Genomic DNA, 20,371 nt, shown 5'->3' on the forward strand with positions numbered 1-20,371 from the left:
GTTATATACAATATATGTTTTACATAAGAAAATAAATGTCTTTTCTCACTTAAAAAAAAAAAATTTCGCCATCTGGTAATGCTTAAAAATGCTTCAACTGGACATTCATGGAAATGAATCTAAATAATGATCTTACCCCTTTCACAAAAATTAACTCATAGACATAATGGATCACAGACATAAATATAAAACATATAAGTATAAAACACCGAGAAGATAATATAGGAGAAAATCTAGGTGACCTTGGGTTTAGCAATGACTTTACAATACCAAAACACAATTTATAAAAGACAAAACTTAAAAACTGGACTTCATTAAAATTAAAAATCCTTCAACTGAGGACAACGCTTTTTGTTGTACAAAAAGAATTGAAATGCAAATTCCTGTCTGGAAAAGATAATAGTGATCTGCAAAATCATGCTGAAGTATAAAAGACTAACGGCAGATCCTGTGTTTTTGTAGTAGGGGCTACTCATGTATAAGAAAATAGGAAGAAACATTTGTGGGCTAAGGTGGGAGGATCACTTGAACCCAGGAGTTCAAGGCTGCAGTGAGTTATAATCATGCCACTGCACTCCAGCCTAGGTGATGGAGTTAGAACCCATCTCAAAAAAAGAAAAGAGAAAAAAAAATTGTGAAATGTATGAGGAACAAAGCCTTATCCTACGGTCAAACACTTTAGCATCCTGACATGTGACTTCTCTGATGGAAACAAGAAAACCTGATGGTTCAGGTCGTGAAACTAGAGAAAAATATTTTCATTATTTTTAAAAATTTAATTCATCATAAAAACAAAATTTATTTTGTTTTCTTTTTGGAGACCCAAAAGAGACTCCAGCTTGTCACCCAAGCTGGAGTGCAGTCACATGACCACAGCTCACTGCAGCCTTGACCTCCCAGACTCAAGCAATCCTCACCTCAGCCTCCCGAGTAGCTGGGACTACAGGTGTGTGCCACCACACCCAGCTAATTTTTTAACTTTTTTTTAGAGACAGAGTCTCACCATGTTTCCCAGGCTGATCCTGAACTACTGGGCTCAAGCAATCTGCCTGCTTCAGCCTCCCAAAGTGCTGGGATTACAGGTGTAAGTCACCATACCCAGCCAAAAGAAAATTCTTTATATTGAAGTATATGAACTTTGTATTTGACTCAAAAGTGTTTTTTTTAAAGCAAAAGAAAAGAAAGGGAAAAATAAGAGTTATAAAGAACTACTTTTCTAAAAAATAGCATCATATAAGCAAACATCTAGCAAATATAATCAAGAAAAAAAGAAGAAACACAAAATGTAAGAAATGAGAAATTGGAATAGGAACAACAGAAGTCAAAATTTGGCCAAAAAAGGCCAGGTGCAGTGGCTCATGCCTATAATCCCAACACTTTGGAAGGCTGATGGGAGGATCCCTTGAGGCCAGGAGTTCAAGACTAGCCTGGGCAACATGGTAAGACCCTGTCTCTACCAAAAAGAGAAAAAAAAAATTAATCAAGTATATAATCTTTGCTTGCATCTCTCAAAATATATTAAAAGGGACTCATTTATACCCAGAGAGACTAACCCTTCCTCAAATCCCTTTCTTTTCCCCAAATCCCTCAGAGCACTCCAAAGCTCCCACTTCCCAGATGCCTCAAAGTCTGCCCCAAATATTCACCTCACATATCTTTTTTAGTCCTTCTCCCCCTTCTCTCTTCACTATGTAGCTTGGTTTAGCTTCAGTAACTTTTTTGTTTTCTTTCCACTTCTCCCATTACTTGATTTCTCTAACACAAAGGATATTCTGGGAACTGATCCAACAAGCCAAAATTCTAACCATTCTTCTCATTTTCCATCTTTTCTTCCCCTTTTCCTGATACTTTTGTCAAAATCTGGGGACAAGGCCAAATACATAAATCAATCTATAAATCTTATTCCCCAAACACATCCCATCATGAATGTTTCAGAGTCAAAGTCAACACTGAAAGAGAAGCCCTAGGGAACCAAGAGGATTCACCCCCAGAATTCAAGGTGGTTCAATAGTTGGAAACCTAACGTAACATTTCATATCAACATAACTTACAAGAGAAATCATGGGATCTCAATGGGTGGTGAAAGGTATTTGTAAGTACAAACAGAAAGTTGCTATGGATGGCAATCTTGAATAACTAAAATGTAGTTGGTGTCTCGCAGACATCGAGGTTAGGGCCAAACAGAGAAAAAGCCACCATTTTTCTAGATCTAGTGTTAGGAATATCAGATCCATCAGATCAGATGAATTATCTTCATGTGTGTCATTCTCAGACTCAAGCAAATTTGGCCTTGTAGGATGCCTGTCCCTGGAGGGTCACAGAACACTCGAATGGAACTAGCACTATTTGTAAAATAAATTATTAGCCACTTTTTGTTTTATCAGCTATTAATATAAATAATTGAATGTTGATTACATTCCTTTGTGACCTATCACTTTTTAAAAATAAAATTTGAGGCTTTTTTCACACTCCCAAATATGTATTCACTGTAGCTAGTTTAAAAGCATGTACAATATAACACAATTTAAATTACCCACATTCTTACCACCAAGAGAGGACCGCTAATTAACGTGTTAGTATATTCTCTCTCAGCATGAAGTTGGGAATGCAAGCACTCTTGATGTTTAATTAGGACATAAGTTGGTTGCTGATATTATAACAATCACTTCTATGTTTCAAATCCCTCAATGGAACATCAGAGGCTACTATAATAAAGAGTTCTCACAGATTCTCCAGGCAAGAGATTAAACTTTGCCCCAAAGCACCGGAGAGATTAGATGCCTAGTGGTAGCAGAGTGACTTTCTGTGTGTAGTTTGGAAAAAAGGACTGCCAGTTGGTTCAAAATAATTAGAGTCTAGGGGACACACACACACACACACACACACACACACACCAGCTGAGAAGATGTGCCCTAGGAAATCCAAGGATTATTGATTTTGGGGGTGCTTCCCTTGAAATTACATTCAGAACATATGGGAAAGGGGCTATCATCTTCACCAAATTCTGGATCTATGACTCCCTCAAAACGTCAAGACCCCTGGTATATAAAGTCCTTTTCGATTTTAATATTCTGGTACTATTTGGCATTGGAACTTTTATTCTGCCTGCTTAAAAGACACAAGGCTTGGAAGAGCAGGAAGACAGATGAGGCTAGGTTCTTCTATCAAAAGGAGGTTTGCTGGGAAGCTGGCCCATGGAAAATGCAGACACAGCCCTTTACCTTCTCTGTATATTAACCATCCTGCTTTGACAGTGCTTCCTCTAATATCTGACCCCCAGCGACTTAGCAATTGTCGACATAAAAATGCTGCCATTTTTGAAGAATATGCCCAAAACACGTGTCTGCTTCCAGTGCTACTCCCAGGTATTCTTGCGACGAGAACAACAGTCACTAACTTGGGGTCAAATTAAGAAAATTTGCCAGCATATTTTCAATGCCTACCATGCATTTGACATGCCCCAAGGTCCACTTCATGAGTGCCAGAATCAGGCTTCAACCTTGGCTCTAGCCAACTTATTTTTTTTCAAATAGAATGTTTTTGGGGGTTTGTTTGTTTGTAGAGTCTTGCTCTGTCACCCAGGCTGGAGTGCAATGGTGCGATCTCAGCTCACAGCAACCTCTGTCTCCTGGGTTGAAGCGATTCTTGTGCCTTAGCCTCCCAAGTGGCTGGGATTACAGGTGCATGCCACCACACCTGGCTAATTTTTGGCTAATTTTTGTATTTTTGGTGGAGACAGGGTTTTGCCATGTTGGCTAGGAGGGGCTAGGCTGTTCTCGAACTCCTGACCTCAAATGATCCACCAGCCTCAGCCTCCCAATTATTATAGGCGTGAGCCACCGCGCCCAGCTTCCAGCCAACTTTAGAGTCCATTTCACCTCTCAGCCAAACAGCCTCCCAATCAATCGTGTATGTTTTGTATTTTGACCCACACACTGGTTTTCCCTCAAACTTCTATCTTAGTTAGGAGATACGTTACACACACATCGGTCTTATTTTAAAAGCCCCTTATATTGTTTTGAAGCATTGGTTCTGAAACATAAGATATATAAAAGGGCTTCAAAAACAGCTTTGTCTTGTAAAAGACAATTAAAAATTTGTTGTTCAAATGCTGCCATCTGGTGGTCAAACATGGATAAGCCCCGAAAATAGACCATTCATAGAAAAGATATGGAAAACTCCAATTTCCCTAATCACTTGCTTTGTTAGCAAAGATTTGGAACATTCTGTGGAAAAATATTAACATGCTTATGTTCCACTAATTCTAACCTGTAAGATATACTTTTTTCCCATAAACAATGGCAGCAAGATGTTTATCAGAATGTTTCCAAAGTCCTATGAAGGAAAAATGAAGAAGGCAAGAAAAAATGTTTAAATAAAAAAAATTAAAGATCAACACCTGTGAAAAGAAGGGATTTTTTTTTTTAAAATTAAAATAAAATAAAAACTGTTTCTAAGGGCAAAGATGCAGACTCACTGGACAACATGCTTGCGAATCAAATTCAGATGTCACAGAAAAAGTTGTGTTTTCTACATCCATTCCAAGTGTATTCATACAGGTGTCATTCACTCAACGAAATTTCATTGGAAGCCTGTTTTGTTCCACATCTTTTAATCTCATTGGGCACATGATGGAGAACCAAAAAAACTACCTTTCCTAGAGAACCTCATGAGAAACAGGACCCCACACCGTAAGATTGTATAGTTGCACCCTATATGGACCTCAGTCTCAAGTGAGTGTGAGCTAAAAGCTTCTGCTTGCAGGGGGTGCCTTTTCTCATTCACATAAAGGGGACATACAGGCTTTGAGCTACTGCAGGGATGTGGGGGATTCAGATACCTATTGGGGCCTCCCTCCCACATCTTGGGTCTCTTTCCTAATGCCTGGCCAGCTGGAAGGACCACATTTTAGTATTTGACCTGTTGACCCTCTTTACGGGTTCTCAAAAGCAAGTTTCCAGTTCCTAGTCTCTGAGCAATGTATTTGTAGCCTACGGAATGCCTGTGATTGTGGAAATACTGTCGATAGTAGATAAGAATTCAGCTGCTCAACTGGCTCTTCAGACATCCCCAGATGGCCCCTCCTCTGCCCTGGGCCCAGCCTCCTACCTCCAGAATGCAGCTGGGGAAAGAGCCACAAAGGCTGGTGGTCTGGTGACCCAGGGCATGGAGGTGCCTCTGGACCCTGGCAACTCCAATCAGCATTGTAAGAGGACCTCCTACAGTTTCTGGAGAAGATTCTACAAAAGGTCCTTGGCCAGTAACTAATTCTTCAGTGTGAATAAATGATAGTTTTTTTCTCCAATAAATGTCAACAAGTTGGGGGTGGGAGCAGTGGGTTGTGTCAGCTTTCAACTTGTGCCACAACTACAATGCTTTTTCTTGGTTGGTAAAATATTTTTTTTAAAAAAGAAAAAGCCTGGCGCAATGGCTCATGCCTGTAATCCCAGCACTTTGGGAAGCCGAGGTGGGAAGATCACTTGAGCTCAGGAGTTTGAGACCAGCTTGGCCAACATGGTAAAACTTAATCTCTATTAAAAATACAAAACTTAGCCAGGCATGGTGGTGGGCGCCTAGTCCTCCACAGTGACCTGAGACCCCTCCTGTACATCCCAGATGCATGGTGATGAATCTTTTCTCTTGAGATTCTTAAACTAGGGTCCATAGACCCTATGGAAGCACTTCAGTGGCTCCATAAACTCTCTGGTAACACATACAAAATGTGTAAATATTCATTATGCTGAAGAGCAGGTTTCACAGCTTTCATCACATTTTAAAAAATTAGTCTGTGGTAGAATCTTCAGAGTCCTGTGAAAGTCTCCCTCCGAGTTGGAGTTGTTGGAAGCAGAGGGAAACAGGCCAACAATGACAGATGAGCCCTGAATCTCTGATATCCAGCCACGTCCAGTCTGTGTGACTATCAGATGCCAGGCTCTAGAAAATGTCCCTGAATCTGAAGACATCCTTAACGACCACCAGAAGTATGATCTGGTCCCTACAAGGACCATTTGTACCTGGGTATCTCAGACAGACCCAGAGAAGGAAAAATACACTCTGAGCCTAAGGCTGGCAGTGTTCATTACAGGTCCCAGATCAAGCCACTGGACTGATCTCTGGGCATGAAGAGGGAATGGGAGCCACTGAGGGGAAGTAATCTCCAGACCTGGCTCCTAAGAGCCTGGGGCCAAAGGAGCTCTGCCAAACTCCTGAAGAACCCTGTAATGAGGGACTCCCCTTCAGCTAATGCCGGAGGTCTCCCCGGACTCAGAAATAACCTTGAAACAGCAGAGGGAAGGCAGACCTATGACAGGCCCAGGCAGCTAACCAGAAAATGTTATTTGTGTCCTGGCAGGACACAGCCAAATCCGTAAGCTTCAGAAATGCAAGGTGCTTTGAAGCCAAAGGTTCATTTATATTGTGGTTCTGAAACCTCAATAAAGTTCACCCTGAATGGTTTAAAATGAAGATTCCTAGGCCCTCAGGATTGTGATTCAGTAATTCTTGGGTAAAGCCCAAGTGCTTACAATTTTTAAAAGGGAAACCAGTAACTCTGATCTAAGGAGTACATGGAGTATGTATTTAGAAAGTTTCCAGCAGCAGTAAGGATCAGATGCAGAGAGGCATGGATCAGGTGAATCCTCCTTCCCAGCCTCCAATGAGATAAAAGCAGAGGCTTCCAGTTAACATTTATTGAGTCCTTCTCCGTGCCAGATACTATGCTAAACCCTTTACATAGATTATTTAATCCTTATAACTCAACTCTGTTATGTCCATTTACATATGTGAATTCTGAAGTTCAGAGAAAATAAGTAACTTGCCTAAGATCCCTCAGCTCTGAGTAGCAAAGCCAGGATTGGGACCCAGGTCTGAATCCAGAGCCTGTTCTTAACTAATATGCCTATGATTTTCTTTTTCTTTTCTTCTTTTTTTTTTTTTTTTTTTGAGATGGGGTCTCACTCAGTCGCCCAGGTTGGAGTGCAGTGGTGCGATCTCAGCTCACTGCAAGCTCCGCCTCCTGGGTTCACACCATTCTCCTGCCTCAGCCTCCCAAGTAGCTGGGACTACAGGCGTCTGCCACCACACCTGGCTAATTTTTTTTTTTTTTTTTGTATTTTTAGTAGAGACAGGGTTTCACTGTTAGCCAGGATGGTCTCGATCTCCTGACCTTGTGATCTGCCCGCCTCGGCCTCCCAAAGTGCTGGGATTACAGGCATGAGCCACCATGCCCAACCAATTTTCAGAAGTTTCTGTGCCTGGTACCTGATGACTGCAAAGAAAAGGCCACATGCCCTCTGCAGCTGGGTTGGAGAAGAACTTCCAGGAGCCACAGTGTATGTAGACAACCACCTCAGGAGAGGAAACAGACAATCGAGCAGGCCTACAGGTCCAGCATCAAGCCAGATAGAAGAACTGTGGATGGATGGACTAATGACGTTAAGGATTACAATCCTGGAGTGCAGAAGGAGCAGAGAAAAGAGATGAAAGACGTTGGGAAGTGAGAGATGGACAAAAAGGGCTAAAGGAACTGGCTGATCTCAGGGAAATCAATGAAATGCCATGGAAAGCTTTTGATTAGCACAGGTCCAAGGCCCCTGGGTTCTATGGCTTCTGCTGTTAGTCTTGCATTTATACTGTTCAACTGATTGGAAAAATAATGAGTTGATGCATCAGAATCAATACCAACTTTGGATGGTGCCCAGGACCCATTATAGAATATGAGACCCTCATCCATTAAAGGGGCATAACAATAGCACCTAACCTCATAGAGTTATGTATAGAGAGAATTCAATGAGATCATTTGAGTAAAGTGTTTAGCATAATGCAGGACACACAGGAGTTAGACAAATGTGAGCAGCTATGATCATGAATGATATAATTCTTACCATACCCATGCTAAGTAACCATTGTGGCATCTTGTTTGTTTGCAAAAGACATTGAGGTCAAATGTCTCTAGGGACTGTGGCTTTTTCTCTCCAGAAGAAGCTTTTGTTAAGGGTGTTTACTTTTTTCTCACAACTTGAGTGAAAAGTCCCACCCCCAAAGATATCCACAATTTGATCAAAAACACCTTTTTAGCTTTCCCTTCACCTTTAGTTTAATATTATCCCAAAAAACAACTGAATACAACTGTTTTATCCAAATTTGTTCTCAAGGAAAAATAAAGTAGTGGCTCTGTGCAACTTTTTCATTCACCAACCACCTTTTCATGCATTAGAGTCTATGCTGTGATTGTCAGCTGAACTTCGATAGTTTCCACCTACTTAAGAGAGATGCCTCAAACAAATTAACTTTATTTTCAGACAACAGGTCCAAAGCGACTTCACAGCTGAATCATGACGAACATGTGGCTGTTTCCTCACAGCCAGGAACCCTTGATATTAGAAGAAAACTCCAACCCCCCACACCCTCATCTAGCCTCTTTGCTCACAGTGAAGAACTGATGAGACAGAATTCCTGAGAAGGGAACATTTAGGTAATCTAAGATAGAAGGGAATGGAAGGACTGGACAAAGTAAGCCTCCCCAGGAAGAAAGGGAAAAGAATAATATTACATAACAGACTAACAGAAAACAAGACCCATCAGTATCTTTAGGATAAACAAGAGGCCACTCTAGGTGCTCTGATTAAAGGGTGTCCATGCCTACAGAGGTGGAGGATAAATCTAAGAAACAGAAATTTATAACCAGCCCACTGCTTTCATATTCTCCATTAGGTCAGTGTGAACATAGCTTTGCTCCCAATGGTCAGACCTGACATGGGTCCTGAAGATGGTGAGTCAGGTATATCCCAGCCACCCTCACCAGAGAATATATCTATGACAAACCCCAATTCCTAATCCTGAACTACTTTGAGCGACTCTACATTGTGGCCACTCAATAACAGAATAAACTCTGTGAAAAAGCCGCATGTTTTCATTTAGGAAATGAGTAGAAGTTCACAAGCAACCCAAAATAGACGCCAGCAGTTTGCTCCAGTGGGCCACACCGCAGCAGCAGCTCAGGCTCTGCAGAATCACTGTGTCCAGTGCTTCCTGAGATGTTCTTTCAGCTGAGGAATGGAAGGCAGCAGCTGCTGGCACTCATGACAACGAAGGGGCAGCTTCAAGAGCTCAGGCATCCCATCTCGGACAGTCACTCTACCAGCCTCTTGTACCATCTCGATCACAGCTGCAGGCAAGGAAGAAAAGTCAAATCCCAGCTACTCTGGAAAACCAATATGAGATACCAAAAATAAAATAAAATAAAAAACATGACTCCAATCAGTATGCCAGGCCAGGTATTCTAAAGCTAGGTAAGTTTAGTTTAGACTTCCCTCAGGCAAAATGAGCTTAAATAAATAGGAGCAATCGACCTTTGAAATAATACACTCCTTCAGGACACACTCTAGGAAATCCATATTACTTTGTCAAGAGCTCATCACAGTGCTTTACCTCTAGTTGGCCCTCGGTAAATGCCAGCTGCCATTGTGAACACCCCAGCAATGCTTAAGCTTTTACACACCAGGAAATGCTTTCTTCTACATATACACAGCCTTCCCCTGCTATTTCACCACTCCTGACAGGAGGCAGCCCTGAAGCTCACACCCAACTGATGGCAGAAGAGACAAAGAATTGTCCACAGCTTTCTTATCCATGAACTCCACTAATCCTCACAGCAGCCTTTAAGTCCCCTGTTGTCACAATAAAACACTGACCCTGACATAATAGCTTTCTAGGTCCCCCAAGAAGACAACTCACAGCAAAGTGGCAATAATACTACAATCCAAATAATCCAGTTTCTTTTCACAGGGCTCGCTTTTTTTTTTTTTTTTTTTTTGAGACGGGAGTCTCGCTCTGTGGCCCAGGCTGGAGTGCAGTGGCCGGATCTCAGCTCACTGCAAGCTCTGCCTCCCAGGTCTGCGCCATTCTCCTGCCTCAGCCTTCCGAGTAGCTGGGACTACAGGCACCCGCCACCTCGCCCGGCTAGTTTTTTGTATTTTTTAGTAGAGACGTGTTAGCCAGGATGGTCTCGTGTTAGCCCGGATGGTCTCGATCTCCTGACCTCGTGATCCGCCCGTCTCGGCCTCCCAAAGTGCTGGGATTACAGGCTTGAGCCACTGCGCCCGGCACAGGGCTCGCTTTGTAGGGAACACAAAGTTGTACATAGGTTTTTGAGGTCAGGTTGTTACTCAGGGAAACAACCAAATCAAATATAAGAACAGCTCAGAAAATGAAACAAATGTGAAAACCAAGCAACACTGTTTACCTTGTGATTCTAGGAAGTATTCTGTATTGAAAGAATTCCAATGTTTTTTGTTTTTAAGGCAAGGAGAATCAAAATCCTGGCTGATCACATGAAGATGTACATGGCTAGTTGAAAGAAAAAAAAACTGAGCATTAAACTCTTTAACAACTATGGCTTAATCAAAAGGACAAAGAGTATGAGTACATTGTATTCATACTCTTTGAATATTCATACGATTGAATTGATAGTATGTCCATTTAATTCAATTGATTCATTCATTTACTTAAGAATATTTAATGCTCAATAAGTAGGTACTATGGCCAATAAGTAGGTACAGGCACTGAGACTTTAGCAAGAAACAAAATGGGAAAAGCCTCTGTCCTTATAGAAATTGTATGCTAATAAGGAAAGACAAATAATAAGCAAACAACAACAAAAACTTAAAGAATTAACATTGCCAAGAAAAAATAAGGAAAATGGGATAGAGTGCCCGGGAGTAGAAGCTGCCTCTTTAGTTAACAGTGTTCAGGGAAAGCATCTCCCAGGAAGTGATTTGAACTGAGACAGCAGCCAGGCAAGCAAGGTCTGTGGGAAGAGTGTCTCAGAAAGTGAGGAGGCCAAGAGCAGGGACCCTGAGATGAGGAAAATCTCAGTGCAACCAAGAAACACAAAAAAGGTAATATGGCCCAAATGTATGGCCTGAATTGTTGCAGCCAAGCAGCAGACACGAGGCAGAAGCCAGGTCATAAAGACTCTTAAAGGCCAACAAGGGGTTTGCATTCTATTCTGAATCTACTGGGAAGCTCTTGAAGGATTTTCAGCCAAAGAGTGCTATTATCTGATTTATATATATATTTTTAACAACAAAAAATTTGAATGACAAATTTTAAAATGGACTACAATTTAAAAGTGGGCCTATTTTAATTTTATTATTCTTAAATTCATTCTTTTGAAAATGCGACCAGGTGCGATGGCTCACGCCTGTAATCCCAGCACTTTGGGAGGCCAAGGCAGGTGGATCACTTGAGGTCAGGAGTTCAAGACCAGCCTGACCAACATGGTGAAACTAACTACTAAAAATACAAAAAACTAACTGGGCGTGGTGGCAGGCACCTGTAATCCCAGCTACTCAGGAGGCTGAGGCAGGAGAATCACTTGAACCTAGGAGGCGGAGGTTGCAGTGAGCTGAGATCGTGCCACTGCACTCCAACCTGGGTGACAAAGTTACACTCCGTCTCAAAAAAAAAGAAAAAAGAAAATGCACTTTATTTTTGAAATGATAAAAGATTTCACTATGAACTGACAAAGTAGAGGTGGGCTGATACTGGTGGGTCAATTCTTCATGTAGATATTCAAATGTTGTTTTCTGTATTACATCAAAATGATTTGCAACAGGAAACTGGAAAAGGGGAGCAAAGCAGACTGCAAAGCATATACTGAGGTCTTTCCATAGGTATCTGATAGAATGCAGATTCAGCACAACAAAATGTAGACTTTGCAGCAGTGGCCGGTAAGTGTACTGCAAGTGTACCCTAAGAACCTATATAAAAACCATTTTTTTCTTATTCCTAACAGAAAAACAAATTTTGTTTTGTTTAAACAATAAAATGTAATGGAAAGATCTGTACTATAAAACTACTTGCTATAAACTATCTGTACTATAAAACTACTTGCTATAACCATCAGAACACCACATGTTCTCACTCATATGGGGGAACTGAACAATGAGATCACTTGGACACACGGTGGGGAACATCACATACCGGGGCCTGTCGGTGGGGTGGGGGGCTCGGGGAGGGATAGCATTAGGAGAAATACCTAATGTAAATGATGAGTTGATGGGCGCAGCAAAACAACATGGCACATGTATACCTATATATTAAACCTGCATGTTGTGCACATCTACCCTAGAACTTAAGAGTATAATAATAAAAAATTTTTAAAAACTACTTGTTATAGCCCATGTGTTCAGTTTGTTCAACAACCTTATTCACACATGATGAATTACATGAACAGAAAGTCACCAAATAAGACTCAAGACAAAAAAATTATCTATCAACCTCCATATGAAAAGACCACAGCTTTAATGATTTATACAATCCTTAAGCTTAATACCTGGTCAGTATAGGTTTCCAAATCAAAATCAAGTCATAGGCTGTTTACAATAACTGCATTATACTAACATTTTATTTCCAGTATTTCTTCCCATGAGGGAAAAAAATCATCAGAAGCTTTCACTCTTGAAAAGTCTCCTAAACTAAAACAGTGTTCTTCTCCAAAATGAAAATACAAAGTCAAACAGTAAATAAACAAAGCTAAGCTAATTTCAACAGTCATATTTCCAAAAGTAAAATCTATTAAGTATAATACACCTGCACAAGAAATTGCAAGAAATGATTACAGTTACAGATGCAAAGTAATATCTAATTATCCCAGTCCTGTGAACATAATTAAAATCAAATTCATATGCTAGTTCAAATATTATGTACAATTTAGATAAGCTGGTCAAGTATTATTTGAATATACACCATATTTGTTAAATCTAAAATCGTATTACCTTTTCCTTTAATATTTGTAGATACATGCCAATATGGAAAAAAAATGTAATTTCCATTTATGTATTAACAGAGAATTTCTACTGCATATGTTTCAAACTGTTAAAAAAAAAAAGTCAAGGTACATTTTCACTTAAGAAAGAGATAAAAATAAATTACCAGAATTTTAATTGATAAAAGTTTCATATCAATTTATAAAAATGACCCAAGCATGTGGCTTGTACCTATAATCCCAGCTACTCAGGAGGCTGAGACAGGTGGATCACTTGAGGTCAGGAGTTCAACATTGGCCTGGGCAACACAGTGAGACCCTCATCTCTAAAAAATTGTTTTAATTAGCCAGGCATGGTGGCGCACCCATAGCCCCAGCTACTCGGGAGGCTGAGGCAAAAGGATACCTGGAGCCTAGGAGTTCAAGGCCACGGTGAGCTATCATCTTGACACTGTCCAGACCGGTAGACAGAGTGAGACTTCCATCTCTTAAAACAAAAGCAAAAACAAAAAATGAGAAAAAAAAAAATCCATTTATAAAAACAGGGGGAAAGAAAGCTGGGTGCAGTGGCTCACGCCTGTAATCCTAGCACTTGGGGGGGGGCCAAGGCAGGTGGATCATTTGAGGCCAGGAGTTCAAGACCAGCCTGGCCAATATGACAAAACCCCATCTCTACTAAAAATACAAAAATTAGCTGGGCATGGTGGCGCATGCCTGTAATCCCAGCTACTCAGAGAGCTGAGGCATGAGACTAGCTTGAACCCGGGAGGCAGAGGTTTCAGGGAGACGAGACTGCACCACTGAACTCCAGTCTGGGCGACAGAGCAAGACTCTGTCTCAAAAAAGAAAAAGAAAAGATAAAAAATGAAAAAAAAAAAAAAAACTGAAACAGATACCATACAATTATCATATGGTCTCCAATATAAGAAAGTATTTAAAGAAGGGGCGTTGGGTCAAAAACAAGGACTAACCCAAGTGTGCTGCTTTAAAAATAGAATTTATAGGAAAACTAGTTGCTTGGCCTAGTTTTAAATCTAATTACAAAATCCATCTTTTTTTTGTTTTTTGAAAAGCATAACAAATTTATTTAATCCAAGCTTTATGTGACACAGGAGTCTTCCAAATGAAGATGTAAAGATACAGGGAAAACTATCCATTTTTACACTTGGGTTTGTTGAAGAATGAAAAGCCTCTGTAGAACCATTATTCCTTCAAAAGGGTATACGACTTAATGAGAATAGACTGAGTGGGGAAACCCAGCAAGGCCTGTCTGTCCAGATTCTTCTTAACCTCTTTGTGCAGCATTCCTTCTTCCCAGGTATGCGAATGGCAGTCTTATGACCTACTATCAAACAAAGTAGATCAGAGAATTTCTTTATAGCCAGGTCTACATAGAAAAGAAAGTTAGAGTAATGTTTTGGGTTTTTTGGTTGGCTTTGAGGAAGAAAGGTTCTAGTTTCTACAACCTGCCTTGAGAAAGAGGAATTATAGTTTCTATGGCTTGCTTAGGGGGAGAATGAGGGGCAAGACACAGGGGGCAGGAGAAGGTCAAGGAGAAGCTTTGCTTCTGAGGCCTTTATTTGGGGTTATCATTTTCTAAGCCCCAACAACCATATCTGTGAAATGGAAGTGAAGATACCTACTTTACAGGGTTGCTAAGATGACGAAATGAAAAAAATAAAGCTCAAGTGCAATTTCTGATCGATAATAGCTAGCAGATTTTTAAATGAGGTATCATCTGTCCCATAAACATTTATGGTAAGTATCCTCCTACCTTTAATATCCATGGTGGGGGATAGGAGAGCGGCACAGGAAAAAGCTACAATTCTCCCTTAACTACAAGCCAGATTAGCACTGTTTCTGCTGACTCTACTTTCATGATCCACTTTCTTACACTGGTGATACGCAAACCCTAAAGCTCTATTGTTGATACTCACTTTTTGATCCATTTACTATGATTGGGCTTCTGTCCCATCACACTGCTAAAAGCATATTTTTTTGGATATAACTTATGTTTCGCTACCTACCAAATTGGTTCCCTTTTTTTCCTATCATTAATATATTTAATATAGGTAACTTTTTAAAACTTTTAGGTTCAGGGGTACAAGTGCAGATTTGTTATATAGGTAAATTGTATGTCACAGGAGTTTGCTATATAGATTATTTTGCCACCCAGGTAATAAGCATAGTACCCAATAGGTAGTTTTTCAATCCTCCCCAACCTCCCTCCCTCCACTGTCAAATAGGCCCTAGTGTTGGTTGTTCCCTGCTTTGTCTCCATGTGTGCTCTGTATTTAGCTCCCGTTTACAAATGAGAGAACACGTGGTATTTGGTTTTCTGCTCCTGTATTTGTTCACTTAGGATAACAGCCTCCAGCTCCATCCATGTTGCTGCAAAGGACATGTTCTCGTTCTTTTCTATGGCTGTGTAGTATTCCATGGTGTATATGTACCACATTTTATTCATCTAGTCTACCACTGATGGGCATCAATCATGGTTGATTCCAAGTCTTTGCTACTGTGAATAGTGCTGCAATGAACATACAAAATCTAATTTCTAAATAGTCCAGATATTTTGGTAGTTATTCCAGCTCAACAGAACTTCCACCGACGTCCACATTCATTACAGACAACAAATGTTATCAGTCCATCAGCACTATATCTGTATACGTGAACAAGCCACTCTGGGTTCCACCTGCCTTGGCCACCTAATGCTCTCTGATGGCTTCTTTGGTCAAGTTTTTCCATATCTCTCTGAGCCCATCACTGGCCATTTCCTGTGCCATCATTCTAGCAAATAAGACACTAGGAATATTCTCACATGGTACATTTTCCCTTAAATTTGGATTCTTTGCTCTTTAAGATTTGATATCCTACTTCATACTCTACCTTTGCATTTTGTATCTATATTCCTTAATTTCTTGATATGCAGCCTCCTCAATTTGAGATCCTAATTCTTCCTCACCAGTTCCAATAGCAGCGTAGCCATCTCCTGTTCGGAGAGCTGCAGCAAGCACCTCCCAACACTTTAACCAAGCAGAGTCAGAAGTGCTTCATTCCTGAATAAAGGATGAAACACGAGTATCTAGAGCATTTGTCTCACCCTTTCTGCTGCTTGCATTGCCACCGGAGCTACTTTCTTCTCTCGCTTCAGGGCTATTCTGCAATGTTACTACAGGTTCTTTTTTCTTTTCTTCAGGGTCTTTTTTGGTTGATAGTAACTTTTTCCCAGATTTCATGACAGACTGTTGAAGATACAACTTCTTCATCTTTATGCTGCTTGCCATTAGCATTAACTGATATTCTGATTCTTCTCTGGGCTGTAATAATTCCGAGGTCATGGGAATATTTTTAAGCTCCTTTGGCAAATCCAATGCACCAGCTGTATTCTTCTGCACCATCTTGTCCATTTAGTTGGCCATGGGAACGACCTTGTCTTCTGTGGCTCTGGCAGGTCTTCCCCACACCCAGCCAGATGGAGGTGAGAAGTATGTAAACCCAAGGTGGAAAGGATGGCAAGAAACAAGTCTCCGTAGTCCTGACAGACTGGACCAGGCCCTTTCTCACAAACCAAGCCCATGGGGCAACCTGATTTACATGTTTAAAAGATCACTCTGACTATTGTGTGAAGAAAGGACAGATAGGGATAAACCAGTTAAGGAGGTGCTATAGCAGTCTAGCCCAGAAAATCACAGCCTACCCTAGAGCTGAGCTGTAGCAGATGAGATGGCAACAAGCAATCCTACTTTGAATGCACTTTGGAATAGAACAAACAACTTATTAATGGGCTGCCTGTTGCTTTGGGATGGTGTTACTTACTGAGATAAAGAAGGTTAGGTGAAAAAGCAGGTTTGGGGAAGAAAATCAGGAATTCTCTTTTGGACTTGTTAAACCAAGTAGAATGCCTTTTTGTATAACAGTTTTCACTCTTAAAATCAGTAATATTTCACATTCTCCCAATAAATAATCAAAATCAATCAACATGTGTGCAGAATCCAAAATGAAATACAAGCACTAATAAATACACATAGCTGTATTACAAATGAATGAGGAAACCACACTAAAGGGGCTGAGGAAGAAAATACAGTAGCTAACCTAGCTTTGGAGAACAGTGTTTTGACTAGATACGGTAAGGCTAAAAACAAAAAGAACTATAGGCAAGTACTGTACTCTAGTTAGTAAATATCTTTCTCACAGGGGTATGGGTTAAGAATCCTGAGACTATTTTATGGGTACACCAGGACTGAACAAGTAAATGAGTTTATTTTAACTAATGAGAGCCAGGTTTCTCACTGTTGGAGAAAGCAGTTACAAAAAAGGAAAAAGGGAAACAAGAATGAAACTTACAGAGTTGGAATGGTGTCAGAGCTATCAGTATGAACTCATGGTTTTCCACATACAAATAAAGGCAAAAAAAACACAGAATTATAGAGCTGTGTGTGTGTGTATGGGTTAGGATTCATACAGGCATTTCTGGCTCTATTGGCTGAGAGGACCTAGATGCAAGGACACCCTGGAATCAACCACTTCTTTCACAGAAACCTAGTGCCCAAGACCTAGGGCTCTTTGGAGAAGTGGTTCATCCCAGATAAGCCTGGAACATCTTGTGGGGCCAGAAAATAAATTGCCCAAAAGATGTTGAAGGCATATCAAAGTCATACAAGAGCTGACCTAAACGGGCTTTCAATAACCAAAGCTGAACAATTTGAGCAACAAAATAATTATAGTATTGAATTATAACGTATAGAATAAACATCCATGAGTCCATACAATTAAATGATTGAATAAAGAACTAATGAGAAAGACAGAACAGCTCGTTCACACAGAATAATTTCAACCAGTAAGTTAGGTGAAGGAAGTATAAAGTCACTATAGAGTAAATACCAATACAATAACTATTACAGGCAAGATGAACCAGTAGATGCTAAAATCATTGGGTGCAAGTTTGAGGAGACATAGTAGCATAGTCTCAAATTATCTAACCCAAAATATTCATGAATTAAAAAAAAAAAAAAAAAAAGTCAATTTTGAAGGTGGAAACCTGGCGGACACCACCTTAACAAAATGATCAGGGTTAACATGACCAGTAATAAACGATCTCAACATCATGCCACCCCCATGATATATTGAGAAGGACACAATCAGAAATATCACTTCAGTGATTTAAAAAATGGATAACGTCAACCTAATCATGAAAAAAAAAACTAGACAAACCCATATTAAAAGACATCCTAAAGACAATTAGCCAGTACTCATCAAAAGTGTCAAGGTCATAAAAGCCAGGAAAGTAGGAATTGTCACAGATTGAGGGAGACTAAGACGAGAACAAATAAATGAAATGTGAGATTGGATTCTGGAGTAGAAAAAGAACAATACAGGAAAAATTGGTGAAATTCAAATAAGGTCTGTAGTTTAGTTATCTAAAATAAGGTCTATAGTTATCTACAGTTAGTATTATGGAAGGTCTTTCTTCTTTTTCATACTTAATTTTTTATATTTTCTTAATTGAAAACACTACTTTTACACTAGGAAAAATAAATTTACTTATCACCTTTTCCTTTCTAACATGTTCATTTATTCAAAATTACATCATACAGAGTAATATAAAAGGGTATATAAATAGCAACTTTGCTTATTGGCTCAATTTGCCTCCCATGTATACCTACCACAGCTCTTGCTGTAAGCATTCTCCATAGCATGACAACATTCACTGTATGAAAAAGGTAAGGGCATCATCATCACTATGTGAAAAGGGCTCAGTGGCCAAGGGCTCTGTTAGGGGCTCTGTATTAGGGAAACAGGATTGTGGGTGACTTTCCCTCCTAAATTTTCAAATCAGGCTTTAACAGTACAAATATATTTTTAAAGTGAGGTACAGCATACATCCACCCTATGACCTAACAATTCCATCTCCAAATATTTATTCTTTTTTTTTCTTCTTCTTCTTTTTTGAGACAGAGTCTCACTCTGTTGCCCAGGCTGGAGTACAGTGGCGCAACCATAGCTCACTGCAGCCTCAACCTCCTGGGCTCAAGTGATCCTTCCACCTCAACCTCCCAAGGAGCAGGTGTGTACCACCACCCCCGGCTAATTTTTTGTACTTTTTGTAGAGACAGGTTTTGCCATGTTGCCCAGGCTGGGATCCCTAAATATTTACTCAAGGGGAAAAAATAAAATAAAGTACATATGTCCATGATACACATAATAACACACATGAATCTCAAAATTATGGTGACCCAAAAAAGCCAGACCAAAAAAGAGTATGCAATGTATGATTCCATTTATACGTGGTAGCTCTAGAAGAGACAAAAACTATCTATGCTTAAGGAAATAAAAGCAATGCTTGAGGGAGGATTGACTGGAAAGGGGTACAAGGGAACTTTCTGGGATGAAAAGATAGACATCTTCTGTATCTTAATCAGAATGATAGTGGCAAGATTGTACGCACTTATGAAAACTGATCAAACTATGCATCTTATTATGCACTTTATTGTAAGTTATGCCTCAATTTAAAAGAATCAGTACTGACTAGGGAAAAATCTGGCACAAAGATTTCATTTGGTTAAAGTGGCCAGTAACCTAAGTCATAATTATTTACCTAAATAAAATGTGAGTGTTGGTAGTTAAAAAAAATAAATAAATAAGCAGAGAAAATCCTGTCACATGCTACAACATGGATGAGCCTTGAAGACATTATGCTAACTAAAATAAGCCAGTCACAAAAGGACAAGTATGTCCCTGTATGTAGGTACCAATATGAGGTACCTAGAGTAGTCAAATTCACAGGGAAGGAAAGTACAATGGTGGTTGCCACGAGTGGGAGGAGGAAATGGAGAGTTATTATTTAAGGTACAGAGTTTCAGTTTGGGAAGAGAAAACAGTTCTGGAGATGGATGGTAATAATAGCTGCATAGCAATATGAATATAGTAATGCCAATGAATTGTACACTTAAAGATGACTAAAATGTAAATTTTGTTATGTATATTCTATCACAGTTTTTAAAAAAAACAAAATAAAAACTCTAAAATCTAGACTCATCATCTTATTGCTTAAATCAAAGGAATCACGGAGATCCACCTTGCTTGTATCCTTTGAAAGAAATCAATCATTCCTTTCTGAATCCTTCCGGGCATAAGCCATACGAAAACAGATTCTACACTTTTCTCTCATTTTATTTTCAAATCCTGCATCTACTAAGCTGTCATTACAGAAGTCTATGATGTTTGTTTCCTTCAGAGTAATGGTCCTTAATCATTCTGGGGTTACAGATGCTTTTGAAGAATCTGATAAAAGCCACTGACCACAATTCTTCATCTGAGGATAACGAAGCTGCTTCATCTAGTTCATGTATTAGGCTCTCGAAGGTTTATATTTTGAGAGGAACAAAGAACCAAATGTAACTGAATTATAGGCAGAAGTTGGAACTCAAAGCTTGCATGCAAGTCAGGCAGAGAGATGGAGGCTTCAGCCCACCTGCTTTGGAAAAACTCCATCCCACTTCCCTGGGCCTCAGTGCAATCAGCACCTTCAGCAAGCCCAGGGTTAATCTATCTGCCCACCTGGACAGAACCAGGAGCCAGCAGCACTACCCACATGGCTTA

At 40.0% G+C, this 20,371-nt stretch overlaps 1 protein-coding gene and 1 pseudogene across 9 annotated transcripts in view; both read right to left on the bottom strand.

Annotated features, from left to right (window-relative positions):
• Positions 1–8,069: 8,069 nt before the first annotated feature.
• Positions 8,070–20,371, bottom strand: part of APTX (aprataxin) — a 49,133-nt gene continuing 36,831 nt past the window's right edge. For all 9 annotated transcript variants that reach the window (XM_073021715.1, XM_007969017.3, XM_073021714.1 and 6 more), the window contains 2 exons: positions 10,244–10,347; positions 8,070–9,166 (listed from right to left, as the gene is read on the bottom strand). In XM_073021715.1, coding sequence (XP_072877816.1) covers positions 9,012–9,166; positions 10,244–10,347 — 259 coding nt within the window. In that variant the 3' untranslated portion in view covers positions 8,070–9,011. The remainder of the gene's footprint in view (positions 9,167–10,243; positions 10,348–20,371) is intronic.
• Positions 14,124–20,364, bottom strand: LOC140712959 (transcription elongation factor A protein 1 pseudogene; annotated as a pseudogene).

Source organism: Chlorocebus sabaeus, chromosome 12 (genome assembly GCF_047675955.1).
Source record: "Chlorocebus sabaeus isolate Y175 chromosome 12, mChlSab1.0.hap1, whole genome shotgun sequence".
NCBI lineage: Eukaryota > Metazoa > Chordata > Mammalia > Primates > Cercopithecidae > Chlorocebus > Chlorocebus sabaeus.